This window comes from Lygodium microphyllum, chromosome 15 (genome assembly GCF_053477565.2).
Source record: "Lygodium microphyllum isolate KBCC chromosome 15, Lygodium_microphyllum_v1.1.10, whole genome shotgun sequence".
Lineage (NCBI taxonomy): Eukaryota > Viridiplantae > Streptophyta > Polypodiopsida > Schizaeales > Lygodiaceae > Lygodium > Lygodium microphyllum.
This window is the reverse complement of record NC_141149.1, coordinates 134,058,995-134,083,390: the sequence shown is the minus strand read 5'-3', so window position 1 is coordinate 134,083,390 and position 24,396 is coordinate 134,058,995. Positions and strand designations below refer to the sequence as shown.

Below are 24,396 nucleotides of genomic sequence, written 5' to 3'. Positions count from 1 at the left end.
CCAAGTATCATTTGCATATAGAGATTTAATCTCTTCCTGCATAGCTAGCTCCCACTTACTGCTGAACTCACATGACTTGGCCTCTTTGTATGTAAGAGGCTCACCCTCATCTGTAAGCATCACATAATGCAAGGAGGGGTCAAACCTATGTGGTTGCCTTCTTACACATGTAGATCTGCGTACCCAATGATCAACATTGTCAGGAATTGGGTCTACATCAGGAGGTATATTATTTTCAACATTTATTTGCTGCTGTAAACCATTTTCAACATCCTGTTCATGTTGTACAACACCTTCATTTTCATTTCCAGCACCTGCATTTTCATAATCAGCAAGCCTATCTTGCTGTCCATGACCTCCTTGTGCTTCTATTTGCTATCCATCATCATCTGGCTCAAAAGTAACCCGCTGATCATCAGTTTCAGCCTGTGGTACAGCACCTTGAGGCTCATTTTCTGAAGTTATGGGTGGTTGTAAACTCTGAAATTTCACCTTTTTCAGATCTTCATTAGAGGCTAAAGAGCCTTTTCAGCAATTTTGCCTCATAAAACACAACATTGCGGCTGCGAATAATTTTCTTGGACTGAGGTAACCACACTCTGTAGCCAAATTCACCCTCATCATCATAGCCCATGAAAATGCCTTTGGTGGATTTTGGGTCAAGTTTGTTCCTCAACTCATCCCTAACATGTACAAAAGCATCACAGCCAAATATACGTAAATGGTCATATGAGGTCGATTTGCCAGACCAAACCTCCTCAGGGATGCCATTATTTAAGGACCTATTTGGAGAGCGGTTGCAAATGTGAACCACGGTTTTGAGTGCCTCTCCCCAAAATGCACGAGGGAGATTGGTAGTGGACAGCATGTTCCACACTCTTTCACATAAAGTCTTGTTATATCTTTCAGCCGCCCCATTTGAAGGACTGTAAGGGGCTGTAAGCTCCCTCTTAATACCATGTAAGTCACAAAATGACTTGAATTCAGTCGATGTGAACTCACCCCCATTATCAGTTCTCAAGCATTTCAGCTTTCTATCTATCTGAGTGGTCACAAATGCATGAAAAGTTTTAAAAACAGCAAACACTTCACTTTTCTTTTTCAGCAAGTACACCCAAATCTTCTTGGAACAATCATCAATAAAGGAGACAAAATATGCAGCACCACCCAATGATTTCACGGGCATACTACATACATCAAAATGCACTAAGTCCAAGACATTGGACTTACGAGAGACACCAGAGTAAAAGTAATTTTTTATTTGCTTTCCAAACTGACACTCATTACAAAAATCAAGTTTAGAGCCTTTTCCATCAACCCTCTTCAGAGAGGTAAGAACATCAAGTCCTTTTTGGCTCATATGGCCTAATCTCTTATGCCATAACTCTTATAGTACATGCACGTTATCGGGCCTTTATATCCCAACACCAATCTTATTTCCAAGGTTGAGTTATTGGATAGGATACATTAGACCAATGGAGGAGCACAATCCATCTTCGTTATTCAACATTCCATTATTATCACTCATCAAGCTATGCTTTCGTGATTCAAAGGGGGATGTTCTTTCTTTGCCCTCTGTGCGGGCTCCTACTACTTCTTCGACCTTAGAGGGGACCCCTACATATCCACCCTCAAAGGGGGTACCTACTCATCATAAAGTTCTTCACCCACCATTGACTCTTTGGGGATGGGTGTCTTCGAGCAGTCATTTCTCCTCTTGATACCTTCTCACAACTTTTACCTTTGACACCCACTCCATCCTCGAGGTCCTTGGCTTGTTACCATGAAATAATTGCCATGTGCAACCATGTGCAACCATGTGCTAAACAATCTTGCACATTTGATTAATAATAATCAAATGTTATCGGCAAGATTAAACCATCTCGAAGAAATTTCACCTCCCTGTGACAAGTGGCTTCTCTGCCAAGGTGGAGTCAACTTCTACAGTGCATCATGTCTACTGTTTCTTACTACAAGCTACCTTTCAAGTGGAAATCTTGGATCTCTTGAGTCCTCTACATCTTCTCCTTACCTCTCTTCACTTCTCTTTCTTCATCCCTTTTTGGGCCTCAGAGGGGTTGTTGAGAAACCCCTTCTTCATTTGCTCACTTCAGTTAGGGTTTCACACTTACAATCCTAAAAGGGGTTGCCGCCCTCATTCTAGGCATTTTTCAATGGATGCCCACACAGTGGTGTTGTACCACCCTAGACAACCAGGGCCTATATATAAGCCACCTCTCCCATTTTTTTACACACCACCATCCCAACATTCATTCGTTCTAACACTTTATCACTCTCTTCCACATTCTTCTCTTCTTTCTCCATCTTCTCCACTACCGTTCACACCTCGCGAGGACATTATGGTTCGTGGCTTCTACATCTGTCTCCACTTAGCGTTCTATAGCAACATTCTATTACTATGTTTTATTGCACCATTCTACCATTGTGTTCTACTCTTGCCTTTTACTGAGGTGCTCTACTATTGTGTTCTATTGTCCCATTCTACTACAGTGTTCTACTACTATATCTTGTAGCCTGGCCCACTTCCAGCATCTGAGGACTGCACTTCACTCCCTCAACAGCTGGTAATGATCTTCTTCATCCCTGATGGCATCTGAGAACTGTGTTCTCCTCCCTCGACAGTTATCCTTTATCTTCCAATGATCACTTCAATATCCCATTGCCCAAAGGACTGTGTTTCGCTCTCTTCATAGTGAAGATTCCCGAATGTGTTGCCACATGATTCAAACAAGACAATGCTGTTCACTTGTGAGCTTTGGCTCCACTGTATCAACCTTTCTTCACATAGCATGATTTAATGCTTCATCATCTTGTTTTTCGAGTTCTTTATCCTCTCAGTGTTTGTCCTACACACTCTAGGTTTCTCCCCACAAACCCTACCGACTCTCTGCCTCGTCGCATATTCTGACATGGTATAAAAGCATATCTATTATTCTGACATAGGCTTCTCAATTTATTAATCCAAACATACTTGACTGCAAGTTGCACTTATGGTTTGAATTAGTAACCATAAATGACTAAAACAAACGAAAAGCTTGCCAAAGACAAAGCTATACCACTTTGATCTTGGACAATGGACAACTTGTCAGCCCTAAAACTCATACCCCTTGCATTATTTCTTTATTTTCAATTGGAAATGAATAGAGTAAAACTAAGATTCACTAATTTCGTTCACTAATCCAAGTGCCTCTTGCTATCATAAATGACCGGCAAGTCTTCAAACCAATTTGCCCCTTGGTTTGCTCAAGGATTGGCCTTCACCTTGCTTTTTCTGAGACAAAATTAACCCCAAATTTGATCTTGCCTAGCTAGCCTCTTGAATCTCCCTAAATTTTTTTTATTTTAGCTACTGAAATTCAAGTCCTATACTCTCAATTTTGAGCATGCATTCAAAGGTAGCTGTCCAATCGTAATTTCTATTGTAAATTAGGGTTCTTCTGTCAATTAGGATTTACATCAAAGATTGATTAAAATCTCCACCTCTAATGACTCAAATGGCTAGAATTTGGTAAGATAGCTTGAGAGATGACTAGAAAATGAGAAAGAATGTTGAAAAGAGAAAATTCAAACTTCCATAACGAGAAAATGAAAGAAATCTACTGCTGCCCTATCAAGACAATCATGAAAGCTTTCTCCATTGATGGAACACCCTAAATATGATGTTGCCTAGTTGAAACAACCCTCAAACTGATGTCACCTACTAATGTAGTCTCTTTTGAGTATGTCACCAGCTCGTGGAGAGTCTCTTGCTGGTTGAAAATGGCCTATCAACTATTACAACAACAATAGTCGTCTTTTTTTTTTTTTTTTTTTTTGCGTGCGCGCGCGCTAGCACAAGGCTAAAATGACGCTCTCTTTGCCCAGCAACAGCCTTCTAATCCCAATTTTTAGCATTATCTAGCTAGCTAGCTTAAATTTTAGAATATTAATTCTAAAGAATAATGTAATAATTATTTTAGTATTCAAAAAAATTTATTTCACCAACCAATAATTAAATTCACTAAGACAATTTATCTAAGTGTTCCTTGGAAATTATTGAACCCTAGATTGGCATTAATTAATTAATGCCTAGTCTCTAATGTCACCACTAGCATTAGTGGCCAATAAATTGGTCTAGGCCCAAATCTTACACTAGATATCTCCTAGTACCTAACACACATAACTTGTTACGACTTTTGTCTTTGGCACCAACTGATATCTCGAGATCTAGGGTCCCATACTGTGAAATAATTGATTTGCACCTCACATGTGCAAGATAAATTTGCACATTTGATGAACTTTTAATCAAATGCTAAGCAAGCATTAAAATTTCACATCCTCGTGGACCACCCCCTTGAAATCCTTGCAATCATTGTCAATTGCACTGCAATGCACCTAAACAAAACATACTGCACTAGAATTTTTCAAAAGGCCTCGTAGTAAAAACAACATTGGCCACTACTACTTAACCATGTCAATGCCAAACACTTGCTGAAAATTTCCAACCAGTATACATAAAACATAAGACTCATAAAGAATCCAATACTACTGTCAGAAACCCATATAATGCATTTCTCATCAGCATGTCCAAATTGTTCTAGCCAAATAACCATAGCAAAGCATAAACTGAGCATAGCCCATGGCTGAATTATCAATGGCATTCATAAAACATGCTGCTGTCCAAAAAACCAGCTAGATACCGCTGAAAGCTAATGATCATCCACTAAAGACCAGCAACCGATAATCAATCTCTAATAATCATAAATTGATGCAAACTAATGCACACTAGTACAAATGTATAGTTTTAGAGCTACAATGAAAACCATACCCATTTTCATACCAATTGAAGTGACTAATACACTAAATAGTGACCTCATGAAAGACATACTACCAGCACAATACCCTCAATGCACGTTGAATGCATCTAAGATCCACTATACACAAGAGATGTCCATCACTGGAGGAGTGGAAGTGCTACCTCCCCCTTGAGCATCGGGCAATGCTCTAGACCCTTGCTTTGCAGAACCTGACTAAGTCTCATCCGGCTCAAGCTGAGATGCATCAAGGTAAAGTGCAACATTGAGGATGATCTACCAAGTCACCCTCCTCCATCCATAGCATCCATCATAGGTGAAACAATATCAAAACTTCACCTAGAAGCATATGGAAAGGTTACCTCTAACTTCACTTGCCTCAAAAACTCCACTAAGTTCTGGGACTTTGTCTCTCTAGAGCATGGAGATCCTTGGAACTTTCACATTGCTGCCAAAAAGACACTTTTTTTCCGTACTTTTTTTTTAAATACTCTCTCTCTCTCTCTCTCTCTCTCTCTCTCTCTCTCTCTCTCTCTCTATATATATATATATATATATATATATATATATATATATATATATATATATATATATATTGTCTTGTGCTCTCTCTGTTTTTTCCATATTAGGTAATTGTATTAATTACGAAAAAAGAACACAAGATTACAAGATTACAAATGCACGGTGGCTCTAGGCCATCGTGCAGGGGCCAGACAAAACGAATTCAACAGATATAAAAGGAGTGCAAGGAGCATGCCGGGACTAGATCAAGAGTTTGAACAAGTGTTCTTTTTTTTTCATAACTGAACGAGTGCTCTCTCTCTCTCTCTCTCTCTCTCTCTCTCTCTCTCTCTCTCTCTCAATAAAAAGGCCATTAAGAAAATCCTACCTTGTTAGCAACCACTGATCGACTTTTGGATATACTAAGAAAATGTTATTTTCAACAGTCAAATATTCATGATGTCAATTCACAATATTGCAACTCTTAATTGTGGAGAGCTTCATGAGCAGGAGCAGTAAGTTGCTACAAATTGACATGAATAAATTGCAAGTTTTGAAAGTGAGCAGTTTGCAATGCTATGGCAGCTCCAAAGAACAATAAAATAATAGTGTTTAGAAAAGGAATTCTCCAAGGGTCTAAGACCTCTCTAATAAGTGTCTATGTTAGAAGGCCAGGCTACTAGTCCATGACTCTTTTGGATTACACCCACTGCCAGACCTGCATACTTCCACATAAATGATCTTTTCCAGAGAGTCAAGCTTTGACTAGGTTTCAGGAGCACATTTATATATGCTAGAGCTTTCAGAGCTGACAAATGATTAAATTATTCGGTTCATATTTATTTTTTAAGTCATTTTCTCTTCTTCTAAAGGTGTAGTGAACAGAAGCACATGCATTTGGTATTAAGAGAGAGCCAAATATTGCTTTATACATTCTCAGGCAGTCCACTAGGTTGGACATAATTACCAGTAAAGACTTAGACCCGATGGCACTGAAAGTGAAAAGTAGCCTATCATCAAAGGAAGAAACTTTAAAATGACTTGAGTGTTCTTCTGACTTGGATCATTTGACTGTAAAACAGAAAAAATCTCAATTAATGGTGTACTGCATTTTCCAGTAACAACCTGATACATGAAAAGCCACCAAAAGATGAAAGAAGAAGCATCATCAATTAATACCTGTGGAGTTTGCATAATTTGCATTGATACATACTGAGAGACTATCAGCAAAATTGGCAGCACCAGGTAAGCAGCAGTATCACTCCAACCTAAGGGAGGATGACCATCCTACACAGATAATACATCCAGACTTGATAACCAAAAAACCAAAAACAAAGCTAAAACCTAGCATCATGATTGTATTCACTTAGTCCCAATACAAACTTACAACGAAGGGGAAAAGCCATGAGATACCACTTCCACTTTGACGGGCGGCTATTGTTGTAGGCCCAGCTAGAGATGGAATCCAAAAGAATCCTTCTGTCAGGAGCCCCTGCCAAAGTCACCCCCAAAGTATAAAGATAAAGCCTGTATGCACATGCAGAAGCTGAACTACTGAAGATAAAAAGACAAGAGCATCTGACAAAGAGACAAGAAAGTCAACCAAACAATAGCTCGTTTCCTGATAATAACATCATGGACACCATTATGCAGAAATATTAGACCATGTCCCTTCCTAGCACACTTGTGAACAACACGATACATTTTTTTAAAAATCATGGAAAATGGCATTCGAGTACAACTGATATATACTCACTTCATTAGCAACATTAGAAAGAGCTCGATAGAGCCCTATCCAAACAGGGATAGTGGCCAATGTTGGCAAGCAGCCTGCCAAAAGCCACAAAATGCATCATAGCAACGATCAGATTGGCAAAACCCAAAATGTACATGGGAAGTTCATATTGACAAGAAGGAACGGCCAACTACCTGCTAATGGATTGACACCAGCTTGCTTGTAAAGACAGGCCGTTTCCAATTGTATTCTTTCCTGAAAACATGCACTACATATAAGAAGAGCCCAGTGGACTCAGAAACAACAGTACCAACTCAAGTAGTATAATAAGACTTTGTGCAGTTGTACTAATCTTAAAATATAATCAAGACCAGTAAGGAATTACAGGCTGCTAAAAAAAGAAATGACACCTTGCTGGATAAGAGTACAAGATTGAAAACCACTCAAAGCACATTGAAAGAAGGCCCTTGCTTCAGTGATATGATTATCAATACTTGTAACCAACCAATATGTTCAATAAGTTTAATATGCTCAATAAGTTTAATCATATCAACAAGTATTGATATGATTATCAATACTTGTGACCAACCAATATGTTCAATAAGTTTAAAAACTGAATTGACTTGCTCTTTCAGTGATATGATTATCAATACTTGTAACCAACCAATATGTTCAATAAGTTTAAAAACTGAATTGACTTGCTCTTTCAGTGATATGATTATCAATACTTGTAACCAACCAATATGTTCAATAAGTTTAATATGTTCAATAAGTTTAATCATATCAACAAGTATCGATATGATTATCAATACTTGTAACCAACCAATATGTTCAATAAGTTTAAAAACTGAATTGACTTGCTCTTTCAAAACACACAAAAAGCCTGCAAACATAAGCATTCGAACCCTGCTCAACCTTCATCTCTAAGTTTGTTGGAATATATTCTAGTGAATACCCAACACCCTCATACACTTTTTGACGAGAGAGAAAGTGCCTTTGAACTTGAGCAACCATTTGCCTATGTCATAGCTCCTCGTTACCATACAACCTTATTTCTTCCAAGTCTCAACTCTCACAGAAGGACCATTCCAGGTACTTCAACACTAAAGGTCAAAAAGTTAACATCTTTCAAGATAGGTCAAAACGTGCATCAAATTCTGCATCCTTTTTCGAACACTTTTGCTACAAAAGAGCTCTAATGAAATCACATGCTTGACGTTGGAAAAAAAATTTGTCGACCTTCAGATATGTCACAATCTACTTTGATCCAATACATTTAAAAAACAGGAAGGGCAAGTAAGACCTGATCTCCAGCATATCGCTGCTGGATTGCCTTGATTTTTGGAGAGAGATTTTGCATTGCCAATGTCGATTCGACCTGTAAACATAAATAGGTAAGTACCATTTTATAGGCATGGAACGTAAAACGGGAGGGGAATGCAGGTTCCCCCAGAAAAACGAACAAGAAAGAAAAAAATGGCAAAGGAAAGGCTCTGGAAAACTAAATCTTTAAAGTCCAGTTCAAAAATGGCAAGGTTATGACAAGACAGAATGTTTTAAGTCATTAAAGCTTAAGAGTCCTTGATCGTACAAATTCGCCAAAACCCAACACAATCAGACACATAAATATAGCGGACCAGGATTCAAGAGCGTAAAATAAATAGAGCTGGTGTGTTTGCTACCAAGAAAGGTCATGTTTATATGCACATGCTAAACCTACAATCAACAAACCCACAAATGCACAAATGCATACTTCAGAAACTTGTTTGTCATCTCTTAAGACTCAAAGCCCAAAGTAATAGCTTTGTTCATGTCTCAATACAAGCCAGCTGGAGCCTCTTTCACCTCTACTGTAGCTCACAGCTATAATGTTGATGCTGAGATTTAAGAACGTCTACATACATCCTAGGCTAACTGGATGAAGCACCTAAATCTCATCTCTCTAGGCCCTCTCAGTAAGGGAATAATGCAGGTCTTCCCTATGCCTTGCGAAAGGAGACAATGCTGTTCCCTAACCTCTACTGGCATATATCCTCATTGGTCAAGAATGTGTACTGTTCACAACATTTTGCCCCTGCTGAGTGATAAGCTCTGTCCCTGCCTGACCAAGTGAAAACCCGATTCATTAAAAATTTATTTCAACTGAGCATCCCACATAGATAGCCAAAGAGAAGCATCCTACAGGGAGAGGCATTTGAATCATCAAAGCTACTAGATGGAGGTTTCAAGCCAGTCTTCTAGGAAACCTCTGCCTATGAAGCCTTGTCTCAGTGCCATCATCCTCCTCATCTGACTTATGATTGCAATGCAAGTTAAACTTATTTTTCCCAATAAGTTGCTATAATTTTTCCCTTCAATAATAGATCTTCTCACTAGACTAAGGGACTTCTACTCAATGCCATCAGAATGAATTAATGCCAATACCAACATGGAACAGTATACATACTTGTTGCTTTGTCAAAGGGAATGTAGCTGCTTTTACAATAATTGTCAGCAAAATTATAGCAAATCCATATGAATAGGGCACATGCAAAGCTTCAAAACCCGCCTTCAAGACCTGCACATGGACAGATTAAGAATGTCAAAATTTGAAAAAAACGACTAGCAGCTTTCTGAACAAACAAAGGTTTTAACAGTCAGTTAACCAGCTAAAGCTTGCTACATTGTACACTACATCAGTATATTGAATGTGCATTGAAGTACCATTTCCTTTATTAAAGAACAAAAACAACAACAAAATACATATGGTTGTCTGCACAGTTTTGCATTCTTCAAAAAACATTCTACCATTTGCAGCTCTCTAACAAACTAAAGTTTGAAAGGACAGATCCAACAACATGTACGTGAAAAAGTCCAGCACTGCTATTCTATGGCTGAAAAGGATGAACCTTGGCACATAAGTATACTGTGTAATGGAAGGAGCAGAACAACCATGATAAACCTATTGATGCAAGAGAATATGAAATCACCAGCAAGAATCCCAAGACAGTGGAAAACTCTACTTCCCAATCTTAAACTTGCTGAAGCCAAAGAAGTAAATCAAGAATAGAGATATATGGTGCTGCTCCTCGAGCAGTAATGCAAAGATGCAAGAGAACTCTGCATCCCTTGTCAACACAATCTTGAAGCTAGTACCAAAGCAACTCAACGGGACAGATTATACCAAAAATGCTCACAAATACTAAAGAAATGGACAAAAAATACTCAAGACACAAGTGTAAATAAAGGAACAGGAGCAAAGAACCAAACTTAAATGCCTCACAAATGCCTCAAAAATTTAAAAAGACAAATAGACAAAAATAATCCACGACTGATCAATTCACAGAAATAGCTGCTTTCTCAAAGGATCATCCTCCATGGGAGCACCAACCAAGTCCCTATAAGTAATTGTTACCGAATGGAGGAAAGGTGCTCCTAATCAGGAATGAATGCTGGGAGGCATTTGATTGATGTGATTGGGACCATACATCTGAAATGGACTGTTATCCCTATGACCACCACCACAGCTAGATAAAAAGAGCAACAGTGCAAACACAAGTTGAGAAGAGAGAAAATTTGACAAATAGAAAGAAATGCAATAACTCCACATAGTGTGAATTTTGAAACAACCCTTCACCACTAGATTGGCATATATATATATATATATATATATATATATATATATATGCATAGGGCAGCGCCAACATGCCAATGCACCATCAACATCCCACATGGAAGCACCCCCATTGATGCCAAGGTCCATGAAAGCAGATCCATCAACATTATATATCAACTTAGCCCATTGACTAGGTGGTCCCAACACATGATTGTGTGAAGAAAGAAAGGAATGCAAGAAGTCCAAAGATGGAGATTGAATCATAGTGTTGTGGATGAACTGCAAGAGTGCATCACAATGTACCACAAGTGGAAAATTGAGATGTCAACTATCATTTGTTAAGCTAAAAGAGATGCATTACACATTGAAACGTCGGCCACCTCACCAATCAAGAAGAACATTCTACATTTGGGGCGACTAGCGATGCATCTTCTTCATCTCAACCCAGCTCAATGCCAAGTGCATATACCCTTTTCAGTCACATGAATCAAAATCCTCCCTTATTTTCCTTTTGGTATGCAAAACCTAGATAATGACAAGTTTGAATATGTAAATTTCAATGGAGGAGGCTCTAGACACAAACATACATCCACAAGTATACTTGACATTGTATTCTCTATTTTATTTAAGCATGGAGTTGGCAATCATTATTCTCAAATCCTTCCCATCCCTCCCTCTTATTGTGAATACTTAGGTTTTTCATATGCATATCAAATTTTAGATTTTTTTTTTGTTCTACTTTCAACAACTTAGGATTAATTTCCACAATTACATCAACCACACTAAGATTAAGGTCATTCGTTTCTATTCCTAGCACTCTTTCTTTTTCAACGCCACATGTTGCTACTCAGTTAACATGTGGATTAATTTTTAACCACATGGTTAAGTACATGTTGCACATGTGAGGTGTAACTAGGGTTAGAGTAAATTTACGAGCCCAAGACCCAAGGAAATCACGAGATGTCAAAGGCAAAAGTTGTTGTAAGTTATGCCACACACATACTTGGTGGTATCTAGTGCTAGTTGTTGGCCTAGGTCATTCATTTGGCCATAAGTGTCAATTGGTGACACTAGAGAAGTGACATTTAATGATACCTAATGCTAATCTGATGGTCAAAGATAGCATAAAGACACTCAAGAATGGAAGTTGCCTAGCCAATTTTCAAGGCACTGAAATAATTATAAGATTAATTTTCAATATTTACAAACTGAAATTTAATATTAAATATGGATAATGCTAGAAAAACCATTTGGAAAAACTGCCACTTGTCAAAAATGCCCATGCAAGACTGAAAAACGTCTTTAGAGGTTGCAGAGAGGCATTTGAGTGGATTCAGTCTGCAAGAGAGAGGGAGAAGATGCTACCGGTCTGATTTGCAGCCATTGAAGGACCTTCTGAGGCAACCGGGGATAAGAGAAGACTAATCAACAACAGGTGACAGCATCTACGTGCTATTGAGACAAGGCAACAGCAGTAAATGACTGATTTTCTTCAACTCTTTGCATCTACAAGTTGTTGAGATAGTGCAACAGCAGTAAATGACAACTTTTCTTCAGTTCTTCGTGAAGAAAGTCTGAATTTTCTCTCTCCTCAACATTCTCTCTCATCTCTCGGCCTTTCTACAGCCTTGCTCCAAAGATTACACTATTCAGATCACCACAGCCTAAGAAATTTCAGATTTCTCTGTTGTAAACCCTAATCTGCAACAAAAATTAGGGTTAACCAACAACCTCGAAAGGCGTGCCAAAAATTGGAAGCTCCAAGACTTGGATTCAACAAGGCTGAAGTTGTTTTTAGCCTATTCAAGTGGAGGGACCAGCAAATCATTAAATTTGGGGAATTTTCCATCTCCATCAAAGTAGATGAAGGCCAATTGATTGCCCGAATCAAGGGGCAAATCAGAATTGAAGACTTGCTGGTCATTTTGGACAACAAGGGGAGTTGGAATACCGAAAGGGGTTAGGAGAATCCCATTGTACATTAACTTCTTCAATTAAGTCAAATAAACACCAAAAGGGGCGCCAGTTTTGGGGCCAACAGGGTGTCCAATGTCCAAGATTATATGGTAAAGTGTGCATTTCAGTTTTGTGAATTTGTTAATTGCTGTAAATAGTGCTTAATCAGGTTATTTACCACCCTATCTGAGGAGGAATGATGGTTTTATCACCCATTCTATTGATCTCTCAAACGCAAGGATGTGAAGAAAATACCCTAACACAGAAACGCAAATAACACTATACGACAAAGCACAGACTAATAGAAAAACACCGTTAGGGTTAGGGTAACTCAGAGACACTGAACACAAAGAATGAATGAAATGATATGAATCTTTGTTGTTAAAAAAAGTTCGTTGGTTTTTTTTCATTGAATATACCATGCTCATGCAGCAAACACACTATGCAATGAATGAATACTATACCTCAAACTCTTGTATCTCAAGGATCAAGGCAAGGGTAATGAGCTAGAGAGTGTCTCATGCTTTGAACGAATCCAGAATCGCAACAACCTAGCCTCCAAATATCAAACACCGGCAAACGCAACCAATGAAGGTTGGATCTAATGCAAACAGCAGTGCAGGAGAGAGAAATACTAAAAATGTAGATGAGGAGAGAGAAAAAAGCAGACGAAATATGCAAGAGAGAAAACAACGACGACTAGCTAACAACATAATGGCGACAGCTAGAGGAGAGAAAATCTACAAGGTGGCAACTGAGGCTTGCAAACGCAGCAGTATGCTGACGTGGCAGGCTGTACAACAATTGGATGATAGGCAGCAGCAGTTGCCTAGCTGGAAACAGCAGCAAACTGATGAGAGGGGGTTGGAAACAAGCGCCAAATGAGTAAAGACTCCAATGGACAGCTTGGACTGCAATGTCCTCTGCAAACAAGGTGTGGGCAGCAAGCTAAAAACACCTGAAACCTACAAAAACGAGATTAAGGCTGAATGGAGGGCAACATACCTATTTATAGAAAGTTTGGGCTCTCCCAAGTGGGTTTGGGCTTATGGGATACAGACACTCTCTAGGAACACACTTCTTTTTAAATAAACAAGATTTCTTTCTCAATTAAGTATGTTTTGGGGCTATTTAAGTGAACCTAATGCATTTTTAACTCAACAAGGGATACCCATCCTCTACTTTAATGTGCTGTCCCATGCCCCAAGGGTCACTCTCACGCAAGAATTTCCATCCTCTCCTACTGAGTGTTAAGCTAAAAATGCATTCTCTCTTAATTAGCTCCTAATAAGAGACCCAAAACTCAGAATTACCAAACTTTTATGAAAAATAAATGCGATCCTAGAAAAAATATGTCTCATAAGCCAAATCCTAATTTGGGAGGGCACGTCCATCTACAAATAGACAAACTACCCACCACTCAGCCTAATCTCATTTTAGCAATTCGCACGTACCTTATCTTTGCTGTCCACACCCCGTTTGCGGAGAATGTCACAATTCAAGTTGTCCACTACTGTCGTCATTTGGCACCTGCTGCCCTGCCCTCTCCATCACCTAGCGACTGCTCTCCAGCCCTATCCTATTTCTGACAACCTGTTTTCTATCTATTCCATTCCAGGAAATGCTGCATTTACTGCTGCTATCTACCTGACTGCCTGCGTTTACCACAGATTATCACCTGCCAGTCTGCCATGACAGCCCCAGAGGCTGCTTTTACTGCTGCTGCCATCAGATCAGGCTGCATTTTGTGGCTTCCACCTGCTGCCAGCCTGCCACATCAGCATATCAGCCTATGTTTGCAGGTTTCTGCCTTTTTTCAACCACCGACACTAATCCAGCCACTCAATGGACTATGTTTGCTGCTGCCAGACATATTCTGAAGCTGTTTGCTGCATTTCGAGATCCTTCAGAGTACAACACACTGTCCATCTCATACACTTCAGTCTCCAGAGCCCTCCGTGCAAAGACCCAAGTAAGGATGGTCTGACGTCCCCCAAGGATCCAACCTGCACAAGAGACAGGACACAAGCCAAATCCATGAATACAAGAGACTCGGCATAGGACTCACCTCCCAACCATAGAGCCAAACGGGCTCACCCTCGAACCTACGAGCTAGCAACACTCCTAGTCACGACCACATCCCAAGGGTTGGCATCCTATACCACCAACCCACACCATCCCGGTATATGGATGTGTTGGCCCTCAAGCCAAGAGTCCAACAAGAGTGTTGATCACACAATGAATGTGCACAACAAAGCCTTGAGTCCTATAAATTGGACTCAGCTACCCTAACCCTGAAGTGCCCTTGGTTCATTCGCACTAAGTCACTTCATGACCGTTGTGACCAATGCAATTAGCACACATCCGGATGTATAAGGACATGACACTTTTCCCCTTATGCATTATTGTTGTCCTTAGCAATATCATCAGGGACAGAGACGAAAACAACTCTTCAACAAATGTACCAATTCCCAAGTAGCCTCCCCCTCCAAGCAACTTTTCCACTTGACCAAATACTCGGGATAAACAATCTGATAGGGTCATTTAATCCTAAGGTCAAGAACCAATTCGGGTTTGAGTGGAACATATCGAGCAGTATCCCTCAAGCCTCTGAACTTCCTCAATGGGAACAATCAATTCACCTTGTCCCAATCGTTTTTTCAAACAACTAACGTGGAACACACAATGGACTCAAATTTCCTAAGGTAAATCCAGCTCATTGGATACGCTTGCTTATCTTCTTAATAATTTGGAAAGCACTAGAGTGCCTTGAAGACAGTTTATAGCACTTGCTTTGTAATCCCTAAATTGAATTCCTTTAGGACTTTAAGAAAAACGCAAATGCCCTCTTGGAGCTCTCGAGGAGTACAATGTTGTTTAGCATAAGTCAAGTATGATCCTAGGTTGTTTTAATGCTTTTCCTAGCAATCATCAATATCTCTTGCATATCATGCGAAAACTCCGCTATCGACTGCATTTTCACCCTCCTAAGCTCTATGGTAATCGATGATTTTGGCTCATAACCATACATAAGCATAAATGGGCTATAACCAATTGTTGAATGTTTAGCATTGTTATAAGCAAAGTTAATCTAAGGAAGATAATGCTCCAAATTAGATTTTCATCTAAGGAAGATAATGCATTTTCACCCCCCTAAGCTCTATGGCAATCGATGATTTTGGCTCATAACCATACATAAGCATAAATGGGCTATAACCAATTGTTGAATGTTTAGCATTGTTATAAGCAAAGTTAATCTAAGGAAGATAATGCTCCAAATTAAATTTTCTACAGGAGACATATGCACACAACATATGTCAAAAAATGACAAAGAGACTAGAGAGACACTAGGGTTTGCAGGGAGAAACACAGTGTGTACAACAATGAATCATGCTATGATAAAAAAGGCTTATACAGCGCAGCCAAAGCTCGAAACATAATTGCATGGTCTTATTTGAATCAGGTGGCAACACCTATAGGGAATTTGCATGGTGAAGGGAGCGAACACAGTCCTCCGAGCAATGGGCTATCGAAGTGATCACTAGAAGGTGAACGACAACTATCAAGGGAGCAAAGCACAATCCTCTAATGCTGTCAGGGATGAGAAAGATGATCACCAGCTATCGAGGGAGCAAACTGCAGTCCTTAGATACCGAGGAGATGGCCTAGCTGCAAAATGCAAATGCCAAAGATGTGTGAGCTGCCAAACACTGATGATGATAGCCCAAATGGTGACACCAAGAGTGTGGATGCTAACGCCACATGAGAGGAATGATGACAGGCTACAAAAGCAAACACCAATATTCTCTGTGATGACACCAGTGGTCAGAATCTACCAAACACAACTCCCAAGATGACGGCAAGTATGTGAGAGATGATGTCTGATGGAGGAGATCCACCAAGAGTGCAAACACAAGCTTGTAGCCTAACACCAGGGTGTGGAAGCTGTCATTGGTATTTGGGGTATTGAAGATGGCGAAGAACTCCCAGAGGTGACCTCTTGAACCTAAGTAGTCGAGGGTGGGGAAAGATGAGGCTCACGTTAAGCCAAGGGCAACGGCAACAATTAGTCTCTCTCAATGGAGTGAACTGCAGAGCCAAAGTAATGAAAGGTATTGAACAACCACTCTCTCTCTTGAAGGAGCGAACTATAGAACCACATGTTATCGAGATGGCATTCCTAAAACCCTAGAAGAAGTACAAGCAACCTGCGTAGCACATTATAGTGGTCACGAGGAGGCCATGGTACGTCAATCATACTGTAGCTCGAAAGGGCTTAGTGCGCATTGGATGGATCCTATTGCCTTGAGCATAAAATTTTGAAAGCTGATGCAAAAAACACTCTGTGGCCCAAAACAGAGAGGTGGCACAAGTGCCTGGGGATAGAACATATACTCCGCCGGTGTGTTGAGAAACCCTTCACCCGCAATTTGCATTTTTGCGTTTTTGTGTTTTGTGTTTAGGGTTTGCAGCCCCAAAAAGGGGCACCACCCAAGACTGACTGTGCCTATTTATAGGCCACTCTCTCATTCATTCCTTGCAGCTGATCCTTCAGTCCGTCACTTGCACTCTCTCTTCATCAGTCTTCTGACACTCACTTCTTCCATCCTCTCTCTCCTCTCCTACCACCATCTCCACACTCCTGGCGCGAGCCTTCATCTCTAGTTGGTTGTGTTTATGGTGCCAGCGTGCTACTCTTCGCGGCTGGCATCCATCCTCCATTGTTGGCAACAACATCTTATGTGCTCCTACACCTTGCATTTGGAGTCCACACTCTCTTCGCGTCAGCATCCACCCTATCCGGTGTCATCCTCCACCCTTCTGGTAGCTCCATCTTCTTGCGTTTCACTACCAGGAAGGGTCCTCACCATTTGTCATCTCTCTCCAACACGCATCACCTTCATCAAAAGCAATCGCACCTTGCATTTGGTTCCTAGCTGCTTCCCACCCTTTAGACATCACTCCACAGCTGGCATTTCACTACCAAGGTTGTCTTCATCTGTGTTTTCAGCATCTGACTCATCCTCACCACCTAGCGTCACTCCTAGCAGCTGGCGTCACCTCATCACGCTTGCATTTGTAGACGAAGGCTTCATCAGTTGCCTCCCTACTCGTAGGTACCACTCTTCATCCTTGTGTTTGCAAATTCAGAGGCTCCTCACCCGTTGACGGCAATCTCCCTACTCGAGGCGACACCTCCTCATCCTGCATTTGGAGACTCAGAGGCTTCTTTGGCAATCTTCCTGCACTCCAGGGTTTCCTTTGTGCTGTGGCACCCTTGTATCAAATATACTTCATCATCATGATTCATCTTTGATCATCTTTTGTGTTTCTTTTCTCTCTCAGTGTTTACCATACACACTGTGTTTTCCCTCGCAAACCCTACTCTCTCTCTGGCCACGACATGGTATCAGAGCCGGAGGTGCTCAAAGGGCCACAAAGATCCTCCTCGTTAGAGAACACAAAGACCGGTGGTGGGTTCGGCATCAACGTATGATTTCTCTATCATTTCCACTACGCATTGGGAGATGGAGTATATGCGTCTTCCACCTGGCACTTCCTATGCCACCTCTCCTTTCTAGGCCACAGAGATCGTTTTGCATCCGCCATCAGAGTATTATGCTCAAGGCAATAAGCTGCAACCAACGCGCACTAAGTCCTTTCGAGCACACGGAAGCTCTAAGACCTAATGAAGAGATAGGCTCTCTTAGAGACCACCCCACTACGCGGAGGTTTCCCCCACCCACTTCTGGGTACAATGGCATCCACGGCCCACATCTCCTCCACAGTCCACTCTCCTAAGAGCCCGCAACTATTCCCCACCCTTGGCTCATCTTAAGCCTCCTCCTTCTCCACTCTCTTCCACTCAAGTTCGAGAGGCCACTTCTGGGTGCTTTCCGGCTTCTTCCGAGCCCCATATACCTTCTTTAGCACGACCAGTGGCACTTCCTTCGTCATTAGATGCTTTGCAGTCCCTACGCCATGAGTGGTTGGATTCCCTTTCTCTCTCAGACTCAAATTCAGAGGGGGATTTTCTTACTTCACCCTCAGAGGGGGCTTCCAATTCTTCGACTTCAGAGGGAGCTCCTACTTCTACTCCTTCTAATTCAGAGAGGGACCCTATGTGCCATGAAGTTCTTCACACACCACCACCTTTCACTTTCGAGAAGTGGCTCTCCTTTGAGCAATCATTTCCTTCCAGTTCTTCTTCGGCTTCAGAGGGGGCTCCCACTTTTACTCCTTCTAATTCAGAGAGGGACCCTATGTGCCATGAAGTTCTTCACACACCACCACCTTTCACTTTCGAGGAGTGGCTCTTCTTTGAGCAATCATTTCCTCTACTCATACCCAAGATCTAGAGGACCTACTTAGATCGGGGCCCTTGGATCTTCAAGGGCAATTTGGTGACTAGACCTTCGTATTTCTTCCGGCATGGAGTCATAAAGGTAGTGGCTTCTCTCTCGAGGTTGCGTTTCGCGTTCCACAGCTCATCCAGTCTCCTGACTATCTTCAAAGGTCTCCTTTCAAGTGGTATTCTCAGATTACACGGTGGATCTTCTTCGTCCCTTGGTCAACATGGAGCCACCCCCTGAGATCGAGTACGGGCATATCCTTATATAGAGAATAGAGGGTATATAGAGAGAATCGAGATTTTAGAGAGGGATCAGACATTAACTTCAGCAATTTGACTCAAAACATCAGCAACCATATTACTTGCATACTTTCTATAGTGAATCTCAAAGTCACAAAACTCTTTCATAAGCTCTGTCCATTTTGCTTTGCAGCCATGAACACCCCAATGACTCCTTGTCCTTTAATCACAGAGCTTGTGGACAATGTGCAAGGACTAGAATCCCACCCAAACCCTCGCCTTGTTCCATACAAGGTGGTCCCTTCTTGTAAGGCTAGAAACATCTCTACCATTGTTGAGTTGATGCAAAGACAATTCCCATAGTTTCATTCTCAATTTCAGTATTTTGACCTTGTATTGGAGCAATGGGAGCATTTGACTCACTATTATGCAACTCAAGATAGAACTCATCATATAAATCTCAACTATGAGCTCCAAGAATTTAGTATCACAAACCAGGATGACCTTAAGCTTAAGTCAGCTGAATATCAACGATTACTCGCCGAGTTCTCCACCGTAGGGGCTCCTAAGACCCTTAACGACCAGGTTACATTCTTCATGAACAAGCTCCCTAATAAATATTTCAATTTCGTATAGCAAGTGATTTCACATCCAATGATGCTCACGTTCTATGAATTCGAGTGTCAACTACTTGGGATTTGATCACTCCAACAAATGATATTTTTGCACAACTTAACTTAGTCACCCAATACAACAACTCATTTAGGGCTAGCCTATTTGTCTCCCGTCTCATCCTATAATCCATATTTACTTCACTCCACTCTTGTTGTATCGAATCACATCCACTTGAACAGTAGGGAACTAGAGATACTATTGTTCATAACATGTGCCATCATAGTTCACCTATGTGGTTTGTACAATACATCTCATGTCTTGAGTTCTGAATTCTGTTGCCCATTCATTCATTCATTCGAGATCTTGTAGACTCTCTTCCACCATTGTCAAGAGTTGTGTTCTTCTTCTTCCATTACTCATTCTCAAAGAAATGGCATGGAGGACTATCTTTTGTTATCGTTAAAACTATAGTGTGATCACTTACATCTTGAATGTTACTCCAAGTAACCTATAAAGCCTAATTACACAGGATACACAGTATTACTTAGAGCTAGCTTCCAATTTGGTCTTGCAATCAAATAACAAATTGATTGTGTCGTGATATGTATTTATTTTCAGATGCTAGATAATTTTTAAAAAATCTTATTCTCATTGACCAATTCTTTATGTTTAAATAAACCTTCTTCCACTTTACTAGTCTGAAACCTATCCTAGACTTCGTGATTTTTCGAACAACACCATGACTAAATGTTACTGGTTGTCCAGAAGGTATCAAAAGGCTACACCAGAGAAAATCAATAGCATTTTGTACATTTAGCAGAAATCGGTGAGAAAGACGATAAGTTAATGCTCCACGCAACCTTATCACCATTTGCCATTCTAATCCTCCAAGGTTTCTGACTGGAGGTGATTGGCTGGGGTCTACTAAATTTAAGTTTAGGTGCACCTCATGTGATTGGCTGATGTCTACTAAATTTAAAATTAGGTGCACCTCACTACAAGATGGCTCGGAGCATTCACCGCAAACGTATGTGCAGAGTGGCAAAGGCGGACATGGATAATACCTTCAGGAAAGACTCCAGCACATCTGTGAGGCCGCTAAGCCAATCGCGACTTTGCTTCTGGACAGTGTCGGCCGCAGCTGGGGCTGCATCTGTCGAGACGGCCGCATCTGCCAATGTGTAAAGCAGCCCCTCCGCTCTGGCTAGGAGGTCCGAAAACGTCTGAGATATGGCTGAGCCGGCCGTCTCCACGTTGTCGAATTGCTCGAAGCTCGCACGGATGAGGCCTGCTGCGGGGCGCCTGCTGCTGTATTGGTTTCTTCCCCTACCGCCGAATGGCAGGGGCCGAAAGCACGAATGGAACGAAGAGCTGGACGAAGGGCAAGGCAGGGAGGGTCTGGTGTAGGGATTGGGGGCGGGGCAGTGAGTGGAGAGAGAGGTCGCCATAACTGCCGCTTCCTCTCCCCTCTCTCAAGCCGAGTGCGTTTGTCGTTCTCTCAAAAACCACACGCACACACTGACAGACACACACACACAGAGTCCTATAGATACACAGGCACGAGAGAGAGAGAGAGAGAGAGAGAGGGGGGGGGGGGTGTGTGTGTGTGTTTTTGCTTGGTACTTCTATACAACAAATCAAGCACACATGGCCTCTCAACGTGTGACCCTGTTAAAAATCTCACAATATAAATTTACCCTATTATTATTATTTTCATTATGAAGTAATGCTGATGCTTGGCCTCCCATTATTCTAAATTTCTCTCATGATCACAAAAAGTAAGCATGATTACTTGGAATGATCTCTCTCCATCAAGTGGGAATAATACTACTCATAACCTTGAATATATTTGTTTGTGCTCGTGCTCTCATTGTTAGGGAAGAAACATAGCAAGAAGGAATGATTACTTGCCAACAAATTTTCACAACATGAGCTTTCTTGTTGATGAATATCAAGGGGTAGAAGGTGAAGAAGATAAAGAGATGTGACTCCTCTAGTTTAGATCCCACTTCACTAGCAATTTGGAATGTTAACAAAACGGTAATAATCCTTGATTTATGGAAAATTAGGAATAGAGTCCTACTATTGAAACTCCTCAAGCTGCCTCCTAATAAACTCCTAATTGGTTACTCTAAAGAATCAATTGCTCGTTTCAAAACCCTCAAAATGCTTACAAAGTAGAATATGGTCTCTTAGCTGAACTAGAGTCTATGTGAAACTTATTTCCCTATCACATCTATATGATGGTATAAATACCATTTTTTACATTAATTTTTTAAAATGAGAAGAGGAAAAGAAAGAAAGCAAACACCTTTTGTTTTTGGTATGTCTCACCTCCCCCACGAGAAGCAAGGGAAACTATAGCATTTGCAAGAAGGGGTTGGGAAATATTCATAAATGATGTTTTCTTTTCACCTATGTGTGATCAGGCACTTCATCATTTGTTGGACAATAGTTTGCTTGCAAGCTACTATTCTATTTATTTCTATTTTATTAGTTTACTTTGTTTCTCTCTTTACCTTCGTGCTTATATATCTATACTATATCTTTATTTTGGCTATAGGTCAATAATGCCTAAAGCACCAAAATGATACCATGCCTAACTTGTTACAAAACACGGATCTATAGCATAGCATTGATTATGGAAGACGGAAGTCAATAACAATACTCTTAGTGACATAGACAAGAGGACAAATTATTGCTCAAGTGAATTAGGTTCCAAGATGTAGGCTTGGACTCATAAACACAATCTTGAGCTAACCACGATAGAGACACAGAATGAAGTACAAAATACAAAATAGCATTGTATTGAAAAGTGAATCAAGTACATGTCTTTATAGCTTTTTAGCTTCTCCACTCTCCTCACTATGCATATGAGATTCAGGACATCTCTTCCTGGAGCATACATCATTTGTTATTTCTCAACACCCCCCCTCAAATGATGAGTCCCTGCACTTGTTGGCTTTTTGCCCCCCCTACAGGATAACATGGTTTGGGAGACTAGCTCATAGGCAACCTAGTCAAGTTAAAGTTTGAGACTTTATATCTTTGGCAAGGGTTTTTACAAAGTAGATCCACTATGGGAACAAATTTCTTAGAACAATCTGTCAGAGTTGTTGATGGTAGCAAAAGCATCTTCTTCTTCATTCATGATTTGACTTTGGTGGTGGTCATTATGCATATGCTCTACTCTTTTCTTGTGAAAACATTCATTGGCAATATAGCCAGTTTTACCACAATAATGACATGTCATTTGACCTTTGTTGTCGGTGTTGAATCCTCAACCTCTTCCTTTGGGTCCAGTAGCTCCTTTGGTGTATAAGAGATTTTCCCTTCAATTGGTTTCTTTTACATCCTTGCTTTTAAATTTGCTTTCTCCATCAAGCAGTGAGTGCTCAATATCTTTGAGTGAGAGACTGGGAACATTACTTAGTGTTGACACAAGATTCTCATATGGATCCTTGTTTACACTTGCAAGCAATATGGCTATTGCTTCATCTTCATTAATATTCTTCTTAAGAGTTGCAAGCTGGGTTTTTAGGCTCTTGAATTTGTTAATGTGTATGGTCATGGAAGCATTGTCTTTTATATCCAGTTTATAAAACTGCATGAGTAATTTTACCTTTGAATTCTTTGCTTGGGTACCAAACATCCTGTCAAGTTCCTCCCAAGCGGTTCTAGCATCTCTAATGCTAGAGATATGATTTAGCACATCATCACTTAGTCCTTAGGCAATGATGCCTAGTGCCTTATTATTCATCTTCTTCCATTCTTTGGTTTTTTATGAAGTTACTACAAGGATCCTGCTTTCTGAATCTTCTTCCCTATCATCTACATCACCTTCATCATTTTCAAAGAGATCCTAGAGGTCTTTCCTCATGAGATGGTACATGGTCTTTTCCTTCCATGCATGGAAACCTTCTCCATTAAACTTTGCTATGTGCTCAAGTTCTACCATGTTGATAAGCTTTAATTATTCAACAAAAGAGTTGTATTTCGATGTGTCAAGAGACACAAGTGCAAGATAATGTGAATGCACACTCTGTAGTATCAAGAGATACTATGTTTGGTCTTTAAGGTTGACTATTCTTCCTTCTTGATGGTGATTATTTGATTCTTGTCTTTTCCTTCAACTTGAGTCCTTGCTGGAAACTGAGCTAGGAGCTCAGATCAGAGGGGCAAAACCTTCCAAAAAAATATATCTCCAAAAGGAATCACTAGAAGATATGGCCTGTAGAAAGAGATCTAGAAGCTCCAAGGTGGATAGGTGCAATCTGCTGGCTATGGCTACCACAAGATCTAACTGGGATTTGAAGTTGAAGCTGGAGACATGAGCTGAATGTGAGTCGGTTAGAGATCACTAGAGGTGAAGGGAGACTAGAGAGTTAGAATATGAGCTGTGCCCTGTCCAACTGGGCTCTGATACCATGTTACAAAACATGGATCTAGAGCATAGCACTGACTATGGAGGATGGAAGTCGATAAGAACACTCATAGTGACATAGACAAGAGGACAAACTATTGCTCAAGTGAATTAGGTTCCAAGATGTAGGCTTGGACTCATAAACACAATCTTGAGCTGACCATG

At 40.6% G+C, this 24,396-nt stretch overlaps 1 protein-coding gene across 2 annotated transcripts in view; it reads right to left on the bottom strand.

Annotated features, from left to right (window-relative positions):
* Positions 1–21,398, bottom strand: part of LOC148025097 (inner membrane protein PPF-1, chloroplastic-like) — a 29,066-nt gene extending 7,668 nt beyond the window's left edge. Inside the window, exons 1-8 of one of the 2 annotated variants that reach the window (XM_087694807.1) lie at positions 20,873–21,398; positions 9,497–9,607; positions 8,354–8,428; positions 7,245–7,305; positions 7,072–7,145; positions 6,703–6,807; positions 6,495–6,602; positions 6,283–6,386 (exon numbers count right to left, since the gene is read on the bottom strand). In XM_087694807.1, coding sequence (XP_087550933.1) covers positions 6,283–6,386; positions 6,495–6,602; positions 6,703–6,807; positions 7,072–7,145; positions 7,245–7,305; positions 8,354–8,428; positions 9,497–9,607; positions 20,873–21,256 — 1,022 coding nt within the window. In that variant the 5' untranslated portion in view covers positions 21,257–21,398. The remainder of the gene's footprint in view (positions 1–6,282; positions 6,387–6,494; positions 6,603–6,702; positions 6,808–7,071; positions 7,146–7,244; positions 7,306–8,353; positions 8,429–9,496; positions 9,608–20,872) is intronic. The other variant, XM_087694806.1, reaches the window with a different exon arrangement.
* Between the last annotated feature and the right edge of the window lie 2,998 nt (positions 21,399–24,396).